This window comes from Lipophrys pholis (genome assembly GCF_963383615.2).
Source record: "Lipophrys pholis genome assembly, chromosome: 18".
NCBI classification, from domain to species: Eukaryota; Metazoa; Chordata; class Actinopteri; order Blenniiformes; family Blenniidae; genus Lipophrys; species Lipophrys pholis.
The window spans coordinates 24875472-24895351 of NC_137646.1; the positions used below are offsets into that span (position 1 = coordinate 24875472).

Below are 19880 nucleotides of genomic sequence, written 5' to 3' on the forward strand. Positions count from 1 at the left end.
ACAATACATTTCATTATCTTCGTACACGGACGTTCTGTGTACTTTTTAAGTGCCTCTTTCAATAAACGTGTTATTTGCAGCGTCTCTTTGTGCCCATCTATGAAGAATGTCCTCAGGTGGCGGAAACACGAAATATGTTGCGTCTGTTTGTTGCTGAAATTAAATTTGAGTTAAAACCCCAATAAAATCTGAGTTGAAGGAGGAAAAGCTGTTACACAAGTTGTGATGAGCTGCTGTGTGTTTAACTTCCTGCACCAAACCACAACCACACTGTGTTTCCCTGCAGTCACATACAAACCAGGGTACAGATGCTGCATGCCTACGCTGAAACTACCACCTCTTGCCCCCAACACAGACCCACACATTTCCACCATCAGATATTGACTCACAATCATTTTCTCAAGCAAACTTCCACATCAAATCTTGAGATAAACATGTCTGGGGATCCCCTGTTAATCAGTATGAACAGCCTCAGACTTTATAATATCACTAACCCAGTAGTATGATGATTCAGAGTTACAGTGAAAGAATCAAATCATCTCATGGCAGCAATTTTTCAATTTGACTGTATTTGTATTGCTCAGAAGACTTTCTGCAGAACCCACATCCTGGTCTTTCATTCTCCTCACACCTGTGTTCATGGCTTTGCTACTTCATGCCTCTTCGTGCTTCGTGACTAAGAACCCCCCCCCCCCTGCAAACATCACATGTTTCCTGTTGAGGATTTTCTCATTTGGCAAGGCAAGCGGGTTACTAGAGGACTGAAAATGCTCCTTCTCCTTCTCTTTCTTCTGAGTTGTTGGATTGTTTCAGGTAAGACGAGTGAAAGTTCAGTTTGTTGGCATGTTGAATGTCAGGAGAGGTTCATCTGGGGTTTCTTCACAAATCAAGGCTGCAGGATGGAGATGGATGCACTGACGTGCAGGAAAGAAATTTGTGTTTGTTGCTCCGTAAAAATCCTGATTGATGAGTGTAACATAGTTAAAAAGGTCTGGATTAAATCCAGCTGAATGGTGCTACACTGACATCTAGTGGCCTAAGCGTGTAACTGCAGTTCACAGTTTCACATCGAGAGAACTACTGCAGGTAAAGTGGCTGAAATGCCTGTGAGAATATTCACTTAAGTCACCATAAATCCATAAAATAATCAACTTGACTGTACTTAAGTTGTTGTTTATACGTTTAACTTAATTTTCGCCATGTTTTGGTAAAGTTTAACCCTTGTTTTTGTTGGGTTTTATCACTTTAAAAGGACGGCTACTATGCGCTAGCTGGCCGTTAGCATTGTGCTGTTTGTGTTGCTACCATGAGAATTCTCCATGAGACCATGTTGCTCTGTTACACATGCAGGAAAACGCAATAAACAGCTGTTACAACCAACCTGAGCGACTCCACACGTTCTTCTAGAGCAGACGACCGGCGTCACACAGGTCACTCTAGCACCAGGGTCTGGTGGAGCCGACGCAGAGCAACTATGTCCTTATTTTCTACACAAGAACTTGAAGGAAAGACGAAGAGAGACGACCAGTGGACCTTTCTCAGTGTTTCCCTGAAGGTGAAGCTCAGCCCGGTGATGTGAGTACACGTGTTGTCAGTCTACTTTGAAATCACTAACTTAGAATCAGTGAGAGGTTCACAATTTGTCATTGTCAATTTTGACAGTCCTGGAATTTCTGAGCATTTATATTTTGTGACTTTTCTAGAGTTCTTGAGGAGTCGAGCACATTGTGGTGTTCGGCAGTTTTAGATGTCGTGATTTTGATTTTGCCATCAGTTTCGTCACCACACAGCGAGCCGACTGACTCATCAGTAATGTTTCTCTACACATGACACACATCTGTGACTTCAAACCACTGAAGAGGGAGTACTTTTTACACTTATCACTTCACTTCATTGTTCATGTCAAAATATTACAGCACATTTATGGAACGGTGAAACAAAATAGTTAAATGAAATACATTTTTTTTTTTTTTCATTAAAATTTGCAAATTAATTAAAAATTTTAGATTAACATCAGTTCTGTTGCACCCGCAAGATGATGGAGGAGGAGGATATACAGTGTATGTCAGGTCCAACCTCTGAACATTTATTAATTCTGCAAGGAAGAACACACACCGAGTTAAGATAGTTTTACTCGCGAGGAGAACAGACAGAGAGGGTTTCAGTTACAATCTCCAACCCGCTCTGAAAAACCTTCTATTAGGGTTCCTCTTATCTGATTTCAAAGCACTTCTCATCTGCAGACCACATTCCTCCTGACCATAAAAGATCACAGTGGAGAAATACAAGTCGTAATAGATGAGAAAGAATGTTGGTACAATGAATGTGATAACTTTTCGTAAGATTATTCCAACAGTGTACACACACAGTGATGAAGCTGGTTCGATGCTGGACTCTCACAGCTCTTCACACTGAACCACTGACACTCAGCAGATCCTCAGGTGGTTCCTCCGTCTCTCACTGCTGGATGAAGCTCTGCTCTCCTCAGTGGATCTTCAGGACTCACAGCTTCCTCTCTGCTCTCATTACGTCCAACTGCGTAGAGAAGAGGGGAGATGAGGAGAGTCTCTGAAGCAGTGAGGGCTTCAGTCCTGTTCACAGCAGCAGCTCACAGTTGTATTGTATTTTTGTATTTAGGTATTTATTCCAGGCAAAGCGTTCCACAGTGGAGCACAAGGGAGATAAAACCATCACATGGTTTGTGACATATCTACATACATTTGACATAACAATAAATAAGCTCCAATTTGGCCTGAAAGGGGGTGAGAAGAAGAAAACCTATTTAACCCCACCCACATTTTCAATTAATATTCTATATAATGAGATTCACTGTTACATCTTCCATTTTTCTGTAAATTATGGACTCAAGACTGATTTGCCAATCATCTATACAACAATATGAATAAATCATACAACCAAAAATAAACATATCAGCAATGGTAATAAAGAAAGTACCAACGATGTTAAGGACACAAAAGTACTTATCAACACTTGTAGATATAAAATAAAATGAAGACCCTCTCTCTATATTGTGACCAGACCTGATGTTTATATAATAGTTTGAATCTGTGAATAGTTTGACATCGCTGGATTTGTATTTCCAATCTCTTCCAAAGTTTTACTCCACATAAAGACACACAAAAACCTTTCTGAGTGGATTGAGCTATCAGCAATGTAAAATCTCCATATTCTTTCAAATTACAAACTCTCTGCAATTGTAGAGACGTCAATTAGAGTGTAATAATTTATTGAATGCTTTATATAGATATCTTGATGTATTTATTATAGTTGACATGTTAACAACTTTCACTGAATAAACAAGTTATGAGTGTGATCTAAAAAAACGCTCATTTCTGTAACATGATTAATGGATTCATTGTGTTCAAGGAAGTATTTCTCCACACTTCAATACTACGTAAGGTATGGGAGAACCAAGATCCAGTATTAAGTACTGAATGCATTTCCATCAAGGTATAGTTTTGCTTTATTTAAAATTGAGGCGTTAGAAGATTCTTGTTTTTATGTGTCTGACGTGGGGTTTCCATGACGATTCATGATCAATTAAAACTCCCAAAAATGTATTCTCCTATTACATTTTCAGTTGGGGTACCGTCAATAATTATATACATTTCTGAATTCATTTTGAGACTGCTGAATATAATTGCATTATTTATTTGTATATTTAAAAGATAATTCATTGATATCATCCACTTTTTTATCATATTTAAATCCTTGTTCACAGTATGCACAAGCTCATTGTACATATTACTACTGTAGAATATATTCATGTCTGCAAAGAAAATAAGTATTAGAACCTGAGATACATTAAAATATCATTGATATACACATTGAACACTTTAGGCTTCATGAAGGACCACCACTGTCAGACTAACACAACAAGCCTGAGGCTCCTCTGATTGGCTGACTGTGTCCTCTGCTGTCCAATCCTGAAGCTGCTCAGCGTTCTCCTCTCACAGCCTCACTGAGCAGTCAAACTCTGGATCTTTGTTCTCACACTAACTGTGTTTAGTAGAAACCTGCTGGAAGCAGCATGGACTCACTCCAACATCTACTGACCTGAGAGTCTGCAGGCTGCAGTCTGGACTCTGCTGAAGACCAACAAGCTGCTGCACATCTGGATCCTGCAGCTTGTTGTAACCCAGGTCGAGCTCCTTCAGGAGGGAGGGGTTGGACTTCAGAGCTGAGGCCACAGAAGAACAGCTGATCTTAGACAAACTGCAGCCCCTCAACCTGAATAAAGAGAGAAAGCAGCAGAATGAATGAGGAACCAATCAGATGTGTAGATGGAGAAATGAGCAGCTCCACATTACTGAGTCCTGATCAATGAGCTGCTCTGTTGTTGTGGATCTTCATCACACTCATCCTCCACATGTCAGCCCAACATTCCCACTCCTTCTCATGTCCACACACATCAGTAACAAGCTGCTGAGCTCAGTCCATCTCTCACTGCAGGATCAGAGTCTCACATCGCAAACATTTCTCCTTCTACCACAGTAACAGACAGTCAACTGACCCCAGAGTCTCCAGACTACAGAGTGGACTCTCCAGAAGACCACACAGCTGCTCAGCTCCTGAATCCTGCAGCTGGTTGTAACTCAGGTCCAGATGTTTCAGGAGGGAGGGGTTGGACTTCAGAGCTGAGGCCACAGAAGAACAGCTGATCTCTGAAAAGCTGCAGCCCCTCAACCTGAATAAAGAGAGAAAGAAGTGAGATTAGAGGACAAAGTTTGATGTTGAAGTCATTGAGACTGAAGAAGGTTCAGACAGGAAGAGTTTAGAAATGTAAAGTCCAAACAGCTGAAGCCACCAGGAGGAGAAGAGCTCTTTTCAGCCTTAATGAGGAAGAAAAAAATCCAAAGCTACATGGACCTGTGTGAAAAAGTGTTTGCCCCCTAAAACAAATAACTGGTTGGGCCACCCTGAGCACCAACGACTGCAATCAAGTGTTTGCGATAACTTGCAATGGGACTTTTCCAACACTGTGGAGGAACGTTGGCCCACTCATCTTTACAGAATTGTTGTAATTCAGCCATATTGGAGGGTTTGAACATGAGCCTCCTTTTTAAGGTCCTGCCACAGCATCAATAGGACTGAGGTCAGGACTTTCACTAGGCCACTCCAAAGTCTTCATTTAGTTTTTCTTCAACCATTTAGAGGTGGACTTGCTGGTGTGTTGTGGATCATTGTCCTGTTGGAGATCCAAGTTCTCTTCGACTTGAGGTCAGGAAAAGATGGTCGGACATTCTCCTTCAGGATATTTCAGTAGACGGCACAATTCGTGCTTCCATTTGTTGGGGTTTATGGTTGGTTATTAGCATATAATTACTGTAAGTAATAGATTACTAAAAGTAATAAATCACTGCAAGTAATAAATCACTGCAAGTAATTTATGAAAAATTGAAATTATTAATGGAAGTAAACGGTCATTTACTCATTAACAACTCTTAAAGTAATTGAATAATTACTTTAAAAACAAAAAAAATGAAAAATTATCAAAAATAATTTTTAATAAAACAATTATTAATTTGCATAAATTTGTTATTTATGTAGTAATAATAAATCGGGGCACCACCAGATAAACTGGAAATAGCTAATACCAAAATATCAGTCTCGTTTGTAAAAAGTTTATTTAAGTTAGTTAATATTTCTGCATAAAATATAACAATCTTAAATAGATTGGAAGGTGTGAGATCCGAGCACAGACTGTTACAAACCAGTGAATTGTCAACAATAAATACACAATAATCACCAAGAAGCGTACAATTCAGCTAACAGGCGTTTATTAATAAAAATGTATTAATTCAGAAATAATTCGGAAATCATATCATAAATCAACACATTCAAATAGCAAACGACATCTAACACGGAGATCTAATCTATTAAACAGCAAACACTATGTACAAAGTGTGTGTGTGTGTGTGTGTGTGTGTGTGTGTGTGTGTGTGTGTGTGTGTGTGTGTGTGTGTGTGTGTGTGTGTGTGTGTGTGTGTGCGTGCGTGCGTGACGAGGGGGTGTGATGACTCACTCTTTCTGGGGACGCGGCGGTTGCTTAGCGGCCAGATAAACAAGACGTCCGTCGAGCGCGCGTGCGCGAGGGCGGTCTCGGAGCGAGTTAGTCTACCGAGGGCGTAACAAACGGGCGGTTCCGTTGGCCCGGTTCTGATCACCAGAGTCCTAAGGGGAGGTCGGGTCCTGCAGTTAGAACTCCTGTGATCAAAACCGATCTGCTCTGCAGCAGCTGACATGCAGTAGTGTGTGACCTTATCTCGATCTGATAAGCGGGGTGCTGCGGGTTAGTGAAAGAGGAGGGAGAGATGAGAGAGGATGAAGACAAGAGAAAGACAGAGAATTCTGTGAGGCTCGGTTCTGAACCCTGGTTCCTCCACACAGAGCTCCCAGCGGGCCTGGAGCTCACTTGGACCTCTGGTTCTGAGGTGGAAAACCAGCGTTCTGGACTTAGTGCGCGTGAATGCGCATACACAAACAACGTGAAAGGCTGCTGCCTTCTGAGCGGCACATGGAAACACATTGCATTTTCAACAGAACATCATTCTAACTATTCTCTGCCCAGACAAACGCTCTCACCCTGATAGTTCTTTGGTTCTGGACAGCACCGTCCGTGGTGCTGTTGGTTCTGGGAGGCGGTGGTAACTGGTTGTTACCGGGTCTTAATTTCAGCGTCCTGAAATTCAGAGGCCTGGCTCCAGCTGCAGGAGTGCAACTGAGAGGATGATCTTGGGAGGAGACGACACTGGCTCTGGTCTCCAGAATCTCCCAAAAACAGGAAAAATAGCGGAAAACAGAAGATGTAGTCCAAACTGGGTCCTGCTCATCCAGCGGGCTGGCGTTGGTTCTGTCTCTTTGTTCCTGCTTGGTGCTCTCTTTACCCTTCTGATGAGGGAGAAAGATGTCTCTCCCTCCATGGCTAGTTGAGAATCGCTGAGAGCGTTGTAGAACGTGAGTGTCACCAACTTGGGTTTGGACCCCTGTGGTGATTCAAGCGTCCTCATTGGCCACTTCCGGGGTCTGGCTCGCTCCCCTGCTCTTTTATGGCCTATCCATTGTGGCTGGCGTTTAACTTTCGGGGGAGCAACTAGGAGAAACAGTTCACTGAATCTACGGAGGAGTTCATGGAATCCTCAGGCCCCAACACAACACACACCAAAGACACAAAGATCCAGCTTCAACTCTCACTCTGCTTCAAAATACTGGAACTTTAACTGGAAGTGAGCACAACTTCTCTCACTTTGGTTTGGAGGAAATAAAAGGAAACAAAGAGTTTCTTACTTTGAGGTTGAAGGTTCAGGTTCACCACTGAAGTTTGGCAGAATTATTTCTTTAGACCGGTCACTCTTCATAGACAAGCTGCTGGATCCTGAAGACTCTGCAGTGTGTCTGAGCTTCTGACGTCTACACACACACACACACACACACACACACACACACACACACACACACACACACACACACACACACACACACACACACACGCACGTAGCTGTTTCAGCATCACGTTAGAACTGTGTGTTCTCAGAGTAACAATGACTCTCAAAGTCCTTTTCATCTATTTTTATTTTTTCAAACCGATTCAGAAACAGAAGTAGATTTTTTATTATTATTATTATTATTATTATTACATTTACAATGGACTGAATGACCTTTTTCCACAGGAAATCTATACATGAGTTGAAAAAGACCTTGGAGCTGAAACTGAAACTATTTGATCTGGTCTTGATTGATTGTCATTATTGTGATCTATGGCTTGTGGTGTGTTTCCTGACAACAATAAACAAAATAAGAGTTGGACGTGAGTTCAAAAACTGGCAAACCAAACTTTAAAAGTGTTCCAGCTGAAGCGACAGCAGTCCATCAAACACCCTGAGACGGAGTGTGAACCCAAAGAGATCAACCGCAGAGAACAGGAAGTCATTGTTTCAGGGTAGAACAAAGAAGCTGTATTTCACATGGTGTGTTAGGAACAGTTCCCTGCAGTTTCTCCCCTAAAGTAAGAGTTTCTAACTCGCACGCTTGTAAATAATCGACCCAAATCATTTTGACTCCTAAACATTAGCTCTAGCTGCATTAGCTGGCCCCAACACCAGTCCACATAAAAATCCCATGATCTGAATGAATCTGCATGCAAAACACACGTCACTGTGGGAGAGGGGCGAGTCCCAGTCATGCAACCTTCGGTGTTTATCAGGAGAAAACATCCTGAAGTGGCAAGAGACCGAAAACCAGGAAGTGAAATCCTCGCACAAATTGTATGCAAATTAGAAGGAGGCTTTATTGACAGACAAGAAAATATTGTAAAGAATTAATAACATACGTTTCAGGTGACACAAAGAGTTGCTCAACCTAAATGAGCGTCTCCCCTGATCCTTTCATAATTGTCCTAATAACAACAAACAATACTCTTGATGATATAATGACATATACCTCTTACAGTTACCACGCCGATCCAAACACCTTCCAACAAGCAACTATTATGAAACTAATCAAACCTGAACAGCACTTTCCAGATACAAACATACATTCCTTATCAAACAAACAGGTACATAAAGAAGCGAGGAAACAACAAGAGACACAGGTGTGTGTGTGTGTGTGTGTGTGTGTGTGTGTGTGCGTGTGCGTGTGCGTGTGCATGTGCATGTGTGCGTGTGCGCGTGTACGCGCACGCGCACACTAGGAGTGGCCGAAATTGGATTTGGGAGATATTTAAATAACCAAAGCAGCATGAACACCATTTACTCGGAGGAGTTGTGGAGTCTTAAGGCCACAGGAAGGAACAACAATGTTTTTATCCATTTTCTCAGCAGTTTTGCATTTTTCCTGCTATTTTTAAAGCTTATTTTCCCCTTTTAGAGTCAGTTCTTCAAGACCAACACATCGTTTAGGAGCAGCCACCGCGCGGAGCATAACGCCACCCCCATTCCCACAGAAACCATAATCGAGCCTTAAAGAGAATAAAACACAAAACAGTTTACGCCCACTCCTGTGTTAGACATTTAAAAACTCTTTAACTTTCTCAAGCCATAATCTTGGTTGATAAATGTGAATACGGAAATAGAAAAATACCTTTCCGACATCATGGTCTCTGCTTAAAGTTGATAAAATGGCGGGGATCTGTTGAGTGTGCTGGAGGGTCTGATTGTTTGTGTCTAGTTTTCATAATTGTAATCTGTGGCTTGATTTTACCTTGGAAAAGAGTGTAAGACAGTTAACTCAAAGAAACTGAGAAACCCAAATAGGAACAACCTGCTGAACTAAAAGACAAGACGTCTCTTACCCGTCCGCAGACTCTGACCTGAGCTGCTCTTCATCCAGAGCAGACATGTTCAGTCAGGCTGAGAGAGAAAGAAGCAACAAGAATCAGGACAAACCTGTTCCACACACACACACACACACACACACACACACACACACACACACACACACACACACACACACACACACACACACACACACACACTGGGACATTAGAAGACAAAACATCGACCAACAATCACCTGATTCTTTTCCAACGCAGTCGAATGTCAGTTTGACTGTAAACTCCCGCAGGACTTCGTGCTTTCCTGTAGCGATGGTCCGTTTGAAACTGGAGCACTGGAGAGTGTGTCACAAGGACGGCGCTACATAAGGACCGTGTCAAGCCTTGATTTGCTGGGAAAGAGTCTCGTGATCAGTGACGTCGGAACTGAATATTTTGCGGGATTGGAGGCATAGACATATACACTAGACGCCTCAGCGACTTGCAGGAACATACGTCAGTGCGTCCGCCATCTTGTGAGTGGAATTTGTCAGGACTTCAGCAACGATACCGCATCACTGTTCTGCTTTTGGTTGTACAAACAGACCAAATCAGGACAATGGACTGCGTGGGATTACCTTCCACAGGTAGGAAAAACATATTTTTTGTTGTTGTCGTTGTGTTTAGCTCATATAACATTAACTTGGGACATAGATGAGCTGGAGCCGTGATAAATGCTCTCTATTCCCTGGCTTAAGCTCGCCCTCAAACAACAACAACAACATCAACGTCTATTCGGTTCATCTAACCGAGGATATTTTAGTTGCAGTGTGTAGAATATTACAGTTCAAAAGAAATGTGTTGGTCAGAACCAGTCAGTGTACTGTTCCCCGCCGGTTCCAGCAGGAGAACCTCAGCCTGATCCCAGTAGGAAGTACTGTCTGGCTGTGCTCAAACAGCTGAGCAACATGTCACACCTCACTCCTTTTAGACATACTGACATGTACACAAACATTATTATTATATATATTGATTAGGATAGCAGATCAATTGATTGCACGTTGCACAAGCAGTGAATTAATGTGATAACACAGGACTCTGAACATGTCCATCTGTTTTTCTCACTAGGACCTCTCCTATCACTGCCCACATGTCCTGATGCTTTGACAGCCAGACTCAGTGAAGCCATGGCCGAGGTGGAGAGTCTGAGAAGAGAGAAGAGGAATGAAAAGATGGAGAACGGAGGGCAAAGAGCACAGTGGGGGGTCTTCTGGAGGAACTGAGAGTGAAAAATCTAATAAATGAAGAGCTGAAAGAGAATATGCCATATAATATGGAATAATAGATAAATGTGTCACAATAAATAAATATGTAACTATTATTTTCTATGTAATATTAAAGGTAACTGTAAAAATAAATGAAAGTATAATAGGTAAATATGTTATTGTGTGTAAATATTAACTAAATAGTAACTACACAGGGTTGGGGGAGGGCGGGAGATGTGGCTCCCCCCAGCACCTCCCGCTGGGGTCCCACCCCGGCCCGGGGTGAGTGCGGCTGGAATGCGGGGGGCGCGCTCCCTCGGGCGTGGCGCTCGTGGGGTTCTGGGGTGCGGTGCTCCTTCCCTATTCGCTGTTGGATTACTGGAGGATGGGATATCGCGGTGGCCGGGTGGGGGGCCCGGCTGGCGGCCTCGGGGGCGAGAGGCATCATCCCTCCCCCCCCAAGTGTGTGAGCGTGTGAGTGTCTGTGTCTGTGTCTGTGTCTGTGTCTGCGTCTGTGTCGGGGTGGGGATGGGGGTGGGAGTGGGTGTCTGTGGGGGGGGTGGGTGGTGGTGTGGGTGTATCTCTCAAGATCGGGGGGAGAATCATGGGGTGGGAAAGTGGGGGGTGGGTTATGAGGCTCCTGGGGGTGGAGAGTTTACTGTCCTACGACCGGGGCCTATTCGGGCCTTTGCTTTTCCTGGTCTGGGGGCGGGGCTGGTCGGGGGAGCGGCGGCTGCGGCCATCTCTGCCTTGCTGGGTTGGGGGGGGGGGGGTGGTGGGTGGGCCGGCTCCCGGGGGTGCGGCGGGCCTCACCGCTGGAGTTGGGGGGGCTCTCGGCCCGCTCGGCCTGGGGGCCCTGCTCCGGCCTTTTCTCGGCTTGGCGGCTTGGGTCGGGGCCTGGGGCCCTTTATCCTTCTCTTGTGGGCTCCTCTTGCCTGGGGGGGATTCCTCTCTGCATTCTCCATCTGGTGCTTTCTGGGCGGGGGCATGGCTCTCTGGGGTGGTTCGCTGGGGCCTCCCCAGGCCTGGGGGGCTGCCGTCTGCCGGAGTGGCGATGTCCGGGCCCGATGGCCTCGGGCCCCGGGGTGTCGCTACGAGTCCCCGCACAACAGTTCCAGCCACACCCTTCTGGAGTTGCTTGTTCTCTGTCATCATTTGCTTAAACTCTAAAAATAATGTTCCTCTTTTGTTGTTGCTTCTTTGTTAATTCATGTTCCTGCTTCATCTTACTGTCTAGATAAGAGCTGCTCAGGCTGGTTTAATCTAAGAAATCATCTTACTGTCTAGATAGAGCTGCTCAGGCTGGTTTAATCTAAGAAATCATCTGACTGTCTAGATAGAGCTGCTCAGGCTTCTCTTCTCTTCTCTTCTCTTCTCTTCTCTTCTCTTCTCTTCTCTTCTCTTCTCTTCTCTTCTCTTTGTGCGTTCCCCCCCGGTCGTGTACGGCAGCCATGCCAACTTCTGATGGAGGAGGCAACAGGGGGAGACTCCAGGTCTCTCCCTGTTGCAAGAGCAAAAACTGTTCTGACTCCGAAGGCTCTCAATCACATCATATTGTTGGCCCAAGGGCAAAAGAAAAAATAAGTGTGTAAATATGTTAAAAAAATCTAATTTTGTTACACAGAAAAGTTATAACTTGTGCCCTAATGTACGTGTTCATTGTACATAAATGTCACATTGTGTGTAAATAAACGCTTTTGCATATATTTGTCATGGGCTCCATCATGTTGCTGCTCTAAAAGGAGAGTACAGCGTCCCAATGTCCCATTTGCAAACTTCTTTCATTTCCTCTCAATACTTTCTATAAGTATGCTACATTAAATAAATAAATAAATAAATACATGAAATAATTTTTTATTCAAAAAATAAAAAAAATGAAAGCAATGATTCTTCACAGTCAAGTAAATGTATATTTGCGTGGTTTTCTTCAGAAAACACATCGCGGTCACAGAGACTTGTTTAGGCTGACGGGTCAGACTTGCCCCTCACAAGATGGCGGCCGCTCTGACGTATCGGAGCGGTAGGCGGACACAGGCTGGGCGGCGTCTCGTGGGTACGTCTGTGGTTACGCTGCTCCGGACGAACGGGAGCAGGAGAACGGCGTTCCTTAGTTTTTGGGAGAAAAAATAAACATACTTCAGAACATTAGAGCAGATAAGTCGACCTCTTTGGAGCTGCGAGGGACAAACGAAGAAGCAGGCTGAAGACTGGGAACATTTGGCAGGTATGTTTTTATTTTTGCATCCATTTCCTGCCTCCCGTCCATATTCCTTTCACGCACATTTCCTAGTTTCTCCCACGTAAAGACCACCGTTATCGCTGCAGATATTTCCGTGAAATTCCGCCTGTGTCTCCCTACGGTTCTCTGCACCACGGAAGAGTTTTAGGGCCACTGAAGGAAAAAAAAAAATTCGGACGCTGAAAAAAACAAAAAAAAACAACCTTCGTGCGCTTCAGAAAAAGTCGAAAATTAAAGTGGTTTTTTTGTGTTTTTTTAGCCTCCAAATTTCTTTTTCTTCAGTGGCCCTAAAACTCTTCCGTACTGCACCGTCGAGACTCGACGAGAGGAAGGAAAAAAAATTGCGTTTTTATGAGCCTTGTGTCACTGCGTCACGCGCATTTTAGCATTATAGTGTCGTTTAAACCGAAACTCGACGGAAGTCATTCGTTTCATGCTTTATGTTGCACATTTGCTCTGAATTGCCATGTTTGTTTTCCTTTATCTACATGTTCTGGCGGAGGACTGTCGACTCACTGAAAGTGAAAGTAAAAAACTAAAAGCACTTTAAAATAATAAAACTGTTTTGTTCTTTTTTCCTATAAGTAGATGTGATTGTTTTCTTTGGTTCTGTGAAAGTTTCGGCTGTTTTTCTTCATGCAGTTGCACATTTGGGCTCCTTACTGCCTGCACCAACCCCACCCAGTTCTCAGCAGAAACATTGCTTGAGAGGAGCTGGTTTGTCCCTTCCCAGCACCCGTCCACACCAGTGAGAAGAGCCACAAACATTTCAGTGGGTTGGCTAGAAAATAATCAGCAATATACAAGATCTGGACAACTAATGTCTTTGAATTAGATAGAATGTGCAGATTTGATCACAAAAAAAAAAGGTTTTTAAAATGTTTTCACAGTTGAAAACATTATTATATTACCTGATTCCAACAAATAAACATTAGTCTTGAGAACTGTCTCTCTGTTTGAGAGTCCAAAATACCCGCAGATAAAAGTCTGAGTCCTGTGTCTGAGAGTTAAAATGTTAATGTACTTATTTCATTGTGTTTCTTTCCTTGATTTAACTTCCAGAGGACGTTCATTGTTTCTGTGTTGGTTTCAGGAGATAAAATCTGGCGACACAACCTGTAATGTTCATTGATTCAGACATCAAACTCATTCAGAATTCAGGGTTTTATCAACCCTTTAAAGCCTGACATTTCAAACACAGAAGATAAGTTTTACTTGTATTACTTCAATAGTAACTCTATAGAAAGAACCAAACTATTAAATTAGCAAAGTTCATGTGTTAAGTACATTGTAATAAATGATATATTATCTTTACCATTGTTAATGTAAATCATAATAATGCTAAACTAATCGTTTTTCAGTTACTGTATTTCGACACTTAAATTATAATAAAGTTTCAGACATTACTTTAAGGTTCAGTTGTTATGATTATTTCTGGTGAAAAAAATCTATATTTTGGATTTTCCCTATTATGAAGAATAAAAACAAGCTTCCAGTTTATGTGTGAAAATTGTGACGGAATCGGCGTGCGAGTTTTTCACTGTCTTCTGATTTCCGTGGGGTTTGTCTTGTATGAGGGGAAGCACACTTTGCCTCATTAAGTGTTTTGATGAAACGTTTCTCTCTGGCTTCACTCTCCAGGCCAGCTCAGAGGACGATGTTGGGCTGGGTGGGATTACTGACTGTAGCAGCGTGCCTGCTGAGTTCTTCAGCGGGTGAGTAGCTGTTTCAACAAAGCTTCAAGTAGAATCCCTAATACCGTAATCTCTGGATGACAAGTCACACTTTTAGTCATTTGCTTGTTCATACAAATTGAATGTGAAAATATGGCGGCACTGACCCTCTGTGACCACGAGATGTCACTATATGACCACAGATTGCTGCGACAGCACCACAGAAAAACCTCCAAGTCGACTGGAACTTCACTTAAGTAAAATTAGAAAGTATACTTGTGATAAAACCTACTCGTGTGGTGAGCAGTTTCTCAGTAACTTTGTTGAAGTAGTTGATGAAGGATGTGTATTCTCAGATAAAATTAAACAATAACACTTGTTGACATTGGACAAAATATCACATTAAGCAAACTTTAGCCGTAATTATTCATCCACAGTCAGATGATAGTAACAATGAAAAGATCGAATTGTTTTCCTTACAGTAGCTACTTGCCGATGCCGCGTTGCGATACCAGTACTAACCTTTAGCTACTTGCCAATACCTAGTACCGATACGAGTATGGACATAAAGTGCCATGAAGCTCAATTATTCCTTCCTACACAAAGGAATTGTGAACCACCTTCACACAGCCTCTGCGCTGGCGCACGTCCGAGATTCTTGAAGGTTCTGGTTTTTAAAGCTGTGAGCTTCTGGTCCAAAGTACACTTCTGGAACCGTTCCTCCAGCACTGCCCTTCTACACACCTCTGCTTATACCTCTTGTGTCGCCTGTAGGTCGTCATCTGCTCACCGTGAATGTTACTCAGGAGAGCTACGAGAGGGAGGAGCAGCAGAACATCACGTTGACATTCCAGTTCCTCGCTGACTCCGATGGGCCCCCTCCGCCGCTGGACATAAATCTGATGCGCTCCGCCCCGGTGCAGAGTATCTACCGGCACCACAGTGGGTCTGGGGCCGAGCCGTACGTTCACCCTCAGTACAGGGACCGGCTGCAATGCTCCCAGGTTGCCTCCAGGAGCCAGGTGGAGTGTTCCATCACTCACCTGAAGCGCAACGACTCGAGCGAATACGTGTGCCTCATCGTTGCTGGCAAAGAAAGTTACATCAGCAGGTGTGGTGTCATGGTTACAGGTAGGTCGACGTCACCGCCAGCTCCTTCATCGTTCTAAAAGACGGTGTCCTCCAGATCGTTATGTCTCAACTTAAAAAAATGAGCATGCATTGTGCGATAACGATAGGATTCATAATATTCATAGATTTATTCGTTTTTGGCACTTAAAAGCAATTCTTTTGTTCCATGTCGTTGGCTATAATTGAATCGCTCTCATTACATCTCGATCCAAACGTACTGCTGTATTATACAGTTACACCAGCTTTACAATTTGGAAAACACACGTATGCAACAAGTGCACTATGATCAGGAGAAAACATGATCAGGCGATAGATCGGATGTAATTTCAAGTCCCATACTTATAAACTTTATAAACTATCAAAATTCCAGTGAGCTACAGGGCCATTAGTCCTATTTTGTTTTTATATGTGCTAGTTCTCTGTCAATAAACTACAGCATTTTCCAGACTAAAACTCACATTTGTTTTAGTTGTCTGGTGATACGAGTTATTTTTTAAAAAGCAACTCACATATCAAAACATACCGCTATATACAATCGGTGAACGCTGTACGTCACTGAATGGCAACAGAAGGCTTCGACAGAATAACTGTATCTGACTGTCAAACCCCCACAGTAGAATTTAAAGTCAAAATAGTGACTGAGAAGCATGTGAGGAACTAAAAAAAGAAAGTGTTACTCTGGTGAAGAAAGCCAGGACAGCCAATTGTGGGCTCAAAGCTGAGAAACAAATTCCCAGAAGATTTTTGGAACAGAAGCTGCTGGACCTGGATGATCGTCAGTTACATCTGGGCACGTACAAATAAATCAGACTTGTACACGTTTTTCCCTCTCCATGACAGAGCAATGAATATTGTAAAGCACTTTGAGGGCTTGAGGATCTGTGGAAAAGTGCCACGGATATGAACTCCATTTAACATTTACTGTCTTCATGACGGCTGTAACTTGTCCTGTAGGTGTGATCTGGAGTCTGGAAAATACGGTAATCACAAATAATCACACTTTTCTTACACGTATAAAAGTCTCATTCCCAATCTGCAAAGAATGAAGACACAGCGATATGGAGACGTCATTTATTACACTTTAATCAGTCTTTTGCGATGTGTCTATTGATACATTTGCAAAACATATTGTGCGGCCATCTTTGAGTAATGGAGTGTCATCAGGGGAAGAACTGAAGACCTCCAAACTACCGACTTTGTGATTGTGATCTGTTTTACTCTATCAAACACAAAGCTGACTCTGTTAGAAAAGAAAAGGCTGAAATTATTGAAATGAGGAGTTTGTTTGAATAAAAATCAGACTAATGGAGCATAAAAGTCAACATTTCTCTCTCTACAGCCACATTTGCTGGTCATTTTGTTGATTATCACTAAAAGTACTGATACTTTATTGAGGACGATGGAGGAATTTGGACCAGTCCAGAAACACTGCTCTAGATCACTGGTCAAATATTAATCTGGCCTTTGAGACCCACCGTCACCCCTGGATGAAAGCTGAGACGCAAATCGAGAAACATTAGCTTTTTTTCCCCCCCAATTCAAAATGGGAGGCAGTTTGGGGGTTGGATAGATACACGTTAAAAAAACAACAACCATCAAATGAGGACGTAGACAGAAACATATTAACTCTGGGGCTCAAATAGCTGCATTACAATTACAAACAAATCACTTCAGTCTTTTTTTAGGGACGCATCGATACCACTTTTTTTAAAGGACGAATATGAGTACGAGTACTATCCTTTAGCTACTCGCCGATACGATACTTATTTAATGCCATAAAGCGTGATTCATGCTCCAAATGGAAAGCATGCGCAAAGGCTGTGCGCTGCAGCGAACCCCCTCCAACAGTCTACCGTTCGCATAGCGCAGCTCACTGTTCAATGTGTATCAATCAAACTTTAATCATGTGTAGCTTTGCTGGTGTTCGCGCTCCGAAACTCTTTAGCATGTAGCACGTAGCACGGCTCGGAGTCACTGTTAAAGTACTGAGCGACATCGAGCTAACTCTGCTGGTCCATATGTCTCTCCTGATCAAGTTGCTGGTGTCGTACCAACTATCTTTTATGGCATGTCTTACTTTTGTCATTCCGATTAACATTAAAGAATCTCCAAACCACGGCTACCGCTTGTGCTCGCTGACGCGTGACATCACGTATTACTCGCCTGGTTGCATCGGGGAGCTTTTCCAAGTCGTAGTACTCCATGCAGTATCGGACAAAACGTCTGTATCGGTGCATCTCTCAAGTTTTGCAGTTAGTGGAGAAACATTTGAGGTTTCTGGTTGCATGAAATGTCTTCTTTCTTCTCTGCAGCCGTCCAAGGTCAACCTGAAGAAGAGGAACCAGAGCCAGCGAGCCGGGAGCGAATCTGGCTTTTCGTCAGTATTGGTCTGTTCACAGTAGCAGTTGTAGTTCTTATAATACGTGATTTCACTCTTAATACCTGCTGTTAGCGTAGCAGGTGCACATTAGGGGCCCAGGTTTTTAAAATTAGAAATCCAAAAAGAATACAAAGAAACTAGACTTGGGCATCTACACATTAGTTAAAATTTAAGATATAGAGTTGAATTAGGCTCTGACAAGAGGGCCTCTCTTCGGTTTTGTTGGTCTGCACCCTCATGCTACAATGAAAGCATGAGTGTTGGGTTAGCTGCCCGTTACAGACCACTACACAGTCTACCTCCGTTTGTTACAAGACTGCTGTAAGTGGTCGCCAGTTAAAATGCTGCCAGTCTGAATGGTGTGCAGTTTGAAATGCAATGTCATTTCACCGTGAAGCCAGTCCAATGAATTTAAGCTTATTAAATCATTCAAGAGGCTTCAATGTGGCTGCTACACAAAGCTAGCAGCAATATGAAAGTGAGGAGAATGAGAAGTGGGCATATTGCACCTTATTTCAATTCAAGTCTCCTTTAAGCACTTTATTAGATTGCGGGCAGATTGTCAATTTTTCACTATGTGAAAATCCGCTGCAATCTAACTGCTGTCTGATTTATATAGACGTGCCTGAGCACGTCTACAATAAGCACTTTAAGGCCTCGTTTACACCACTACCACAACAATTGACTGAAAGCAGCACCGTCTTTGTGCTTTGGTTTCCAGAAAGTGTTTTGCATTCAGACGGCGTCCTTTTGAAGACGACGTTGCTTGTTTGCAACACGACCACTCGTCCATGCGCGCCGAGAGCACGACGACGTAAACACTGAAGTGCCTTTCTGCCGATGGTAATAAATGCGTCTTCACTTATGCAGATGATGTAGTGAATGTGCACATTGAATTCAAAAGAGCAGCACAATCACTCTGGTATCCTCCACTGTCAGACCGCATTTACACCGTCAGCGTCTTGTCATCCAATTCCAATCTTTTTGCTCTTATGTGGCACAGGTTGGATCTGCTTTTGGACAATAAAAGCAGGAAAGAAATGTCTCAACATTGCGTCTCTTATCGTCATCAAATCTGTGACCATCGAGCTCTTTTGGTAGCATTAATAGTGAACACGCGGTAAATGGATGAGAAACATGGAGGCGATCCGACGGGAGGGAAAAGCGATTGCTTTCTGGAAACAGCACAGCTGTTGCGTAAACTCACGGCTTAAAACGCAAAGACCGTTTTGTCGTTTTCACGGGAGAATGTTGTGGTGCGAACGGGGCCTCTGGGTTGTGTTCACACTTGGGATGCAGTTCACCAAAGACGAAAGATTAAAAAAAGGGAACTTCACAGTTTACTTTGTGTTTGCCACGACACAAATAAGTGTTAAAAAGAAATGTGACCGGTGCATTAATGCTGCGTTCTGGATTAAACGTGGCATAATGCACGTTGGAGTGAGATTTTAATTTTTTTACAAGAACTCACCAACATTTTCTAATGTGAAAAAAGGCATCCAGTCAGCAACAGGAATGACTTTGCTGTGAGAAGACGGAGCTTCTGAAGCCCGTTACATCCTGTGTTGCCTGCCCATTTGGAGCCCCTCATAGTTGTATATGTTGACTAGATTTGGCGTTGCCAGGCCAATCTCTATTGAGTGGAATACGTCAACACGGCCGCCATCTTTGGACGTTGCTCCAGAGGTGCACAGATGAATCAAATACGTTTCTCAACAAATACGTCTGATCGTCGTTGCAAGACGGGTACAACACAATGATCATTGTTAGTTGGTGATCATTTATTTAAAAAAATGTTATTGTAAAAAAAAAATAAGATATTACAGTAATGGTTAAATCATGACAACTTGTATTGTCTTATTGATAACATTTCAACTTCCTTTTATTCTTAACAATGATATAACACTATAACAATGAGGGA

At 42.9% G+C, this 19880-nt stretch overlaps 2 protein-coding genes across 3 annotated transcripts; one reads left to right on the top strand and one right to left on the bottom strand.

The window, feature by feature from the left end:
- Nucleotides 1-1791: 1791 nt before the first annotated feature.
- Nucleotides 1792-9678, bottom strand: LOC308123618 (ribonuclease inhibitor-like). The gene is made up of 6 exons (XM_080486184.1): nucleotides 9531-9678; nucleotides 9311-9368; nucleotides 7309-7431; nucleotides 4535-4708; nucleotides 4078-4251; nucleotides 1792-2535 (listed from the first exon to the last, which is right to left on the bottom strand). Exons 2-6 carry the CDS (start codon nucleotides 9355-9357, stop codon nucleotides 2526-2528), a joined length of 528 nt encoding a protein of 175 aa, XP_080342310.1. The 5' UTR covers nucleotides 9358-9368; nucleotides 9531-9678; the 3' UTR covers nucleotides 1792-2525.
- A 2895-nt stretch (nucleotides 9679-12573) lies between these two features.
- On the top strand, nucleotides 12574-19271 carry LOC308123617 (uncharacterized protein). 2 transcript variants are annotated; one of them, XM_080486182.1, is made up of 4 exons: nucleotides 12574-12760; nucleotides 14417-14490; nucleotides 15223-15579; nucleotides 17892-19271. In XM_080486182.1, the coding sequence occupies exons 2-4, from the start codon at nucleotides 14433-14435 to the stop codon at nucleotides 18029-18031; spliced, it is 555 nt and encodes a 184-aa protein (XP_080342308.1). In that variant the 5' UTR covers nucleotides 12574-12760; nucleotides 14417-14432; the 3' UTR covers nucleotides 18032-19271. The 2 variants fall into 2 exon arrangements, with proteins under 2 accessions (XP_080342308.1, XP_080342309.1); XM_080486183.1 differs by lacking the exon at nucleotides 12574-12760 and adding an exon at nucleotides 13418-13547 and having other exon boundaries at nucleotides 17892-19264.
- Nucleotides 19272-19880: the final 609 nt, after the last annotated feature.

Coding starts and splice junctions, on each gene's coding strand:
- LOC308123618 (XM_080486184.1), bottom strand. CDS start 9,357: ATGTCTGCTCTGGATGAAGAGCAGCTCAGGTCAGAGTCTGCGGACGG. Junction 7,432..9,310: donor AGGTCAGAGTCTGCGGACGG/GTAAGAGACGTC, acceptor GTGTGTGTGTAG/ACGTCAGAAGCTCAGACACA. Junction 4,709..7,308: donor CCTGAACCTTCAACCTCAAA/GTAAGAAACTCT, acceptor CTCTTTATTCAG/GTTGAGGGGCTGCAGCTTTT.
- LOC308123617 (XM_080486182.1), top strand. CDS start 14,433: ATGTTGGGCTGGGTGGGATTACTGACTGTAGCAGCGTGCCTGCTGAGT. Junction 14,491..15,222: donor CCTGCTGAGTTCTTCAGCGG/GTGAGTAGCTGT, acceptor TGTCGCCTGTAG/GTCGTCATCTGCTCACCGTG. Junction 15,580..17,891: donor GTGTGGTGTCATGGTTACAG/GTAGGTCGACGT, acceptor TCTTCTCTGCAG/CCGTCCAAGGTCAACCTGAA.